The sequence below is a fragment of the Triplophysa dalaica genome, chromosome 22 (assembly GCF_015846415.1).
Source record: "Triplophysa dalaica isolate WHDGS20190420 chromosome 22, ASM1584641v1, whole genome shotgun sequence".
NCBI lineage: Eukaryota > Metazoa > Chordata > Actinopteri > Cypriniformes > Nemacheilidae > Triplophysa > Triplophysa dalaica.
This window is the reverse complement of record NC_079563.1, coordinates 8,967,756-8,973,755: the sequence shown is the minus strand read 5'-3', so window position 1 is coordinate 8,973,755 and position 6,000 is coordinate 8,967,756. Positions and strand designations below refer to the sequence as shown.

Genomic DNA, 6,000 nt, shown 5'->3' with positions numbered 1-6,000 from the left:
TTGTCTGCAACGTTTTATAAAATGGGCTTTTTTGTATTGACCAAGATGAAAAGTTGTTGCTCATTCAGAAATGATCACCTCATAACGCCGAGATTTCAACGAAAATTGTTTGTAAACACTTAAAACAGAAAAAAACTAATCTGTGATCAATTTTGTGTGCATATATAGTCTTTAATTGCGCTATATATTAGATAGAAGCTTTAACATCCTTCATTAGTGATCAAGCAAATTACATCTTTTATTCTTTTTTATTCAACCAAAGCGTGTATTTGGGGTTGTTTGTTTGTGGATACAGCAGCCAATGAGCGCGTCGCGGGGCGGAGACTCGTTTTACGTGCACGTGAATAGCGGATGTGGCTGCAGAAGCGGCACGTCTCAGCATCATTTAACATCACTCTCAATGGACTTTACACTCTCCCCTCAACTCACTCTGCATCCCCATCACTCGCACCAGGGCTACAGTCTGGAATTACAAGTAAGCGTTTGTTTTCACCATCCTTCATTTCTTATTCTATAAAAAGCATGAACTCAAAGGAGCTAAATGATAAAATGCAAGTGGCGTACAAGAACAGATCCGAGATTTAATTTCCATTTTTGTCTTGACGTTCTTTCTTTCTTTCTTTTTCTTTCTTTCTTTCTTTCTTTCTTTCTTTCTTTCTTTCTTTCTTTCTTTCTTTCTTTCATTTCTTTCTTTCTTTCTTTCTTTCTTTTATTCCACCAGAGAGTCATTTACAAACACATGCCATTTCAAGTTATAAATCTTGAATCAATAATCAATAAATTAATCTGAATAAATAAATGAATCTATAATATTGTGTACCACTGGATCCAGGTATTGTTGAACTTGAGAATTTTTACAAACCAAATAAAAAATAAATGATAAGAAAACAAGGCTTCACATTACTGTAACAAGTTCAAACAAATGTTTAGGTATACAAAGCTTTTCAAAGTGTGTTACATGTAACAAAAGGTGTGTTTGTGTTCTGTTTTTCCATAGTCAACGTACTTCCACTTCTCGGTAAGTTAAAACACTTTACTTACTTCTGATAAGCAATATTTTTGCAAGGCTGCACTTTTCTGATTATAAAACTTTACTCTTCATAAGTTTTGTAGACCTGTCCACATCCCAAAAAATACTTCTTATGGAGGATTAAAGTGAGACACGGGCTAACTTGTGCCCCTCAGTGATTATTTTGTGTGTTTTTCTAACTTGAGCTCACAACATTAAAAATCAATATTTGGTTGTGGGGCATACACCAGACAAGCAATCACTTCTCCTCACATGAAAGATGAATGTTATACTCATCTGCTTTATTAGATGAAGCTTTCACTGGCATGACTGACATGCTGCAGATTCTGTGCCACACAGGATTTGGACAACAGATTTTACAAAAGCATAAAGCTTTAAAGCACTTGACATCTGTTGTACACCTATATTGAGCCAGTCCTTCACTTGTTGGATCAATCATGGTGTAATTCCCAGTTGATTTTACAAGCTGCTGTAGTCATGCGCATCTGAATGAAAGGTTTCTGAACTACATTTCACCCATTGATTCTCATTTAGAAGTCCTTTTGTGGTGGCAATTGCTTCAAATCAATCAATAATTTAATTATTTACAGTAGTTATTTATTATTGAGGAAGCTGAGTTTTGGTACAGAAGGTTTTTTTTGATAGACGGCAGATGGTTTATTTTACAGTAAAAAATTGTATGTGTTAAGTGTGAATGTATTTATCAGGTTTTAAAAAAGATATATGGCTTATTTTATGTAAAAATAATAAGAAAAATCCACCCACTTCGAGTTGAAATGGGTGCTCTACCGTAACAAATCATGTCAGAAAATGGATGAAAAGTTGCCAGTCCAAAACTCCAAAAATATACATTATTAAATAGATTTAAAATACATTTTGCAAATGTCTTATATAAAATTTGATATTTTTGGAGCTTTGGTGTGCCATCTTTTCATATATTTTCTAATGTAAAAGTAACAAATTTAGTTTAACACCCGAAGAACCTTTCTGTTTTACAAAAATTAAGTTATTTTGGAAAAAATATTCTAAGACTATTAAAGGAGTTATATGGCGCGAATACATGTTTTTCTGTTTCTTAGGCGTGTTATAAGTTGCCCATGCATGTATTTGACACAAAAAATTAAAGTGTCGGGACAAAAGATGCATTCTATCTAAAAGCCAATGCTCACCCAGATCTGTCTGAAACGCCTCGTGTAAACACACCCCCACAAATCTACATCAGTTCGTGGTATCAAGACCGCCCAAATGTACACGCAAGTAAAGTGGTCGTACCAGTCAGTACAATTGCTTTGGAACCTGATGTTCCATTTCCGTCACACCAGCTTCCAGTATTTGACCAATCACTACACAGTGGTTAACTGGCCAATCATTGCACACCTTGCTCTTCAGAGCAAAGAGCTTCGTAAAAATCTGTGCGTTTCAGAGAGGCGGGGCAAAGAGGAGATTCAAACATGCATGATATGTGCAAAATACAGCGTTCTTTAACCTTAAATCATGTATATGCATTGCATTACATCTAGACCAAATGATAATATTCGTTTTAGCCGTGTCATATCACCCCTTTAAAAAGTATAATTGATTCATGAGTTACAGTAATACTAATGGCTCTTTGGGGAACCAAAAATGGTATTCTATTTATAACCTTTCGTAGCAAAGTAAGAGTGTTGCTGGAGGGTGTAATTTAGTTTGGGGGGGTATCAGAGGGTCACAGACATGGTCGACTTAAAAGTTTCTGAAACAATTGTCTGTAAAAAACTAATTTTGTATTTGCAGTTGGTTTGAAGTGACCCCTAGGGTGAGAAGAAAGTGTTTGAAAACAACCCATGTTTTGTTTGGAGATGTAAAACTCTTTTATCATAATTCAAATTTAGCTGACAATGCACTTGAATCAAAAATGAGCCCTAAACAGTTTCTTCCTCAGATCTGGCCCTCTAGAATCCCGAGCCATATCTCTCAGAAAGTTGAAAATGACTAAAACTCTGTCATATCACACAAAGGCAGTAACATTACAGAATTAATATTATTTTAAAAGAAAAAAATATTCTAAGTAGTCCAGCTTCATTTTGTGTCCACATTTGTTCTTTTCTATATAAATATCAGTCACTCACTTCTCAAAATGTTGGCAGGTTTTATCCAATTTTGTGTTTAACATTGTATGTGACAAGAAGATAGAAGACAAAGCTTATGGATTACTTTTCCTTCTTCATTATCAAACTCCCCTTACTTTTAAAGATCCCATTCCCCACAATCCCATTTTTCAACCTTTAGTTAGTGTGTAATGTTGTTGTTAGAGCATAAACAAAACCTGCAAAATGATAAAGCTCAAAGTTCAGTGCCAAGCGAGATATTTTTATTTTAAAGCGGCCCTAACACACAGGGTTTCTGCCAATCTCACATTAATCTTGAGTAACTATAGAGTAGTATTGCATACGTTGTATCATCAAGGAGTATTTAGTATGATCATATTTATGAAAGATAGATACAGCTTTACGATTGTTTCCGAAAACATACGGCGCGTGCGGGGGGGAGGGGTAGGCTGAACTAAAGCACATTGTCAACAAAACACAGACATCAGTTTCAATCACTGCATGTGGTTCATGTCTGTCATCTTTTAGCGCTGGGACGACTCCATATATAAGTTTCAAACGATCTCCAAATCCAGCGTTATATCCACAGTTTATATAACATTCATCACCCAAATGCAGTAAACAAACTAACACCTGAACTTCGTGAACATATGCTCTCACTCTCTCTCCAGCACACAAGTGAAAGTGACGACTGCGCATGCTCCTTCACCTGCTCTCAATGCTGTCGCGTGGGGCGTGCGGCGTGCTTTTCCAGGATAATTGTCCGATAAGATACTAAGAAAAATAGTTACAAAACTGTTTTAGATGTTCGGAAAAAACTTTCCGAAAACCTGCATGATCGCCGGGGGAGTGTATGGAGCACAGAAATACTACGTAATACACCCAACTCGTTTTTAGACAAGTTGACCATGTTAAGCATGAGAAGACAGCACGTTTAACATTGTGAAGAAGTCAGAATGCATGACACATTGTTGTAGCACCCCTTTAACCGCTTTTCACGAACTACAGAGAACTGCTGGAATCGGACAACAGCCTTCTACTTCCCGGGATGTCACTTTTCCACGCGCTTTTAATAACCTCCACCCATAGGAATACTCCAAAAAAGGGGTGAGGCCTTCCTTAGAGAAGAGGAAGAGCCGCTGGAGTAGTGTTTGGTTATAAGAGATTGTAAACATTTGACTGAGCTACGCGCTAAATTACTTTCACTTTCATCACAGTCCTACAGGTGGTCATAATAATTCAGCTACACACATTCTAAGATAAGCAACGGTCAAATAACAGCTTCATGACTTTAACATCGGCTGTGAAAGCTGTTCTGTGTAATACACTGATATTGTGTGTGCGCATACCTCTGTCTAAAACACTTCTATGAAACATCCTTTGAAGTCCTTTACCAATCAGAGCATTTCGGAAGGAGAGACTATATAGACCGGAAAAAATCCAGTCGTTTTGTTAGAAGAGGGACAGCGTTGAACAATAGACTTGAAATATGTGGAATAAAAAGCGTTTACTTTATTAGAAACATGAACATCTATTGTTAATCACCCTAGAAACATAATCAAAGCCTCAAAAACGGCAAAAGTATGGCTCCTTTAGATGAGTTTTACACACTGCTATATCAAATGTCAGGATATGTTGGCATCAGCTGTTTCCAGATCAGCATAAAAAAGAACGCCAACATTTATTTCTCCTCCAGCGTGGTACCTCTTAGTCGCATAACGGTGCCAGATTTATATTCTCTTGTCAGTGTCATTATCCCCCCAAAACATTCTTCTCCTTAAGCCAAATCCAAATGTCAAAGATTTCATCAGCTTCCAGACAGAATGTCACTGTACGATATACCCAAAATGTCACGCAGATGAAATCTTACATGACTGATGTAGACATAGATTATTCTTTAATTACCCTAAAGACAAAGCGTTAATTATCAGGGCCCGTATTCATGAACAATCTTAGCGCAAAGAGTTGCTCCTACTAACACAATTCTAAGAAAATGGGTAGAAATATGGCAGTTTCCTCTTAGAATAACAGTAAAGACCCTAGTAAAGAAAACAGTAATTCATAAAGAACCTTAACCCTTAAAAGACCTCTTATGGAGGACTTTTTAAGAGACTTAAGAGTGTGTTGCAATGCCTGACAATTTCCATATTACTTTTAAGGTTTATCTGATTTTTTCTTTTTTTGCTTGTGTGTGTTCAACTTTTGATAACCTTGGTTTTGGTTTTCTTGCATTGCTGCTTTGATGCAATCCAACTTGTAAAAGCGCTATATAATAAAATAACATTGAATTGAATGACAGTGAGTTAATAAGACACAACACATAAGACGTTTGTGACCGATCCTATAGATATGCTAACATCTCCAAAACAATTACAGCTCTTAGAGAAACTTATTGTGTCACCGTTCATTTTCTATCAAATATGTTAACATTAACAGCATGGTAAATAAAAAAGTAAAGAAAGGATATTTATATATATAATAGTGTGTGTGTGTTTGTACGAGTACGGTAAAACATGAAAAAAGCCCCTATACTTAAAAGCTCTATTTTTACCTTCTTGGTCGACCAACCAATCACAGTCTTTAAAAGAGTGTGTCATACAAAGCAACAAGTCAGCCCCGCCTCCTCACTAAGATAAAAGTTTTTGTCTTTTTCTTGCTCAGAGTTTCTCTCAGATTGGTCCTGAATCATTTTTAAGACTCCGACGTAAAAGTTTTTATGCTAAATCTAGAGCACTCTTAGAGGATTCTTAGAAGCTTTAAGAATACAGGCCCTGATATGACATTAAATTGAGAATCCTTGGTTTGTGATTTGATTATTTTATAACTGTGGAATCAGGAGACAATAAAACGTTTTGTCATTATAAAATAAAAAAAATATACAAA

The 6,000-nt window shown here is 36.1% G+C and overlaps 1 protein-coding gene across 2 annotated transcripts in view; it reads left to right on the top strand.

The window, feature by feature from the left end:
- Window positions 1-361: 361 nt before the first annotated feature.
- The window catches only part of LOC130411857 (zinc finger matrin-type protein 4-like), a 28,581-nt gene continuing 22,942 nt past the window's right edge, over window positions 362-6,000 (top strand). The window contains exons 1-2 of one of the 2 annotated variants that reach the window (XM_056736839.1): window positions 362-475; window positions 998-1,018. Coding sequence is in view for 1 of the 2 variants with exons in the window: in XM_056736838.1 (XP_056592816.1) it covers window positions 401-475; window positions 998-1,018 (96 nt within the window). In the remaining variant the exon portion in view is untranslated. The remainder of the gene's footprint in view (window positions 476-997; window positions 1,019-6,000) is intronic. The other variant, XM_056736838.1, reaches the window with a different exon arrangement.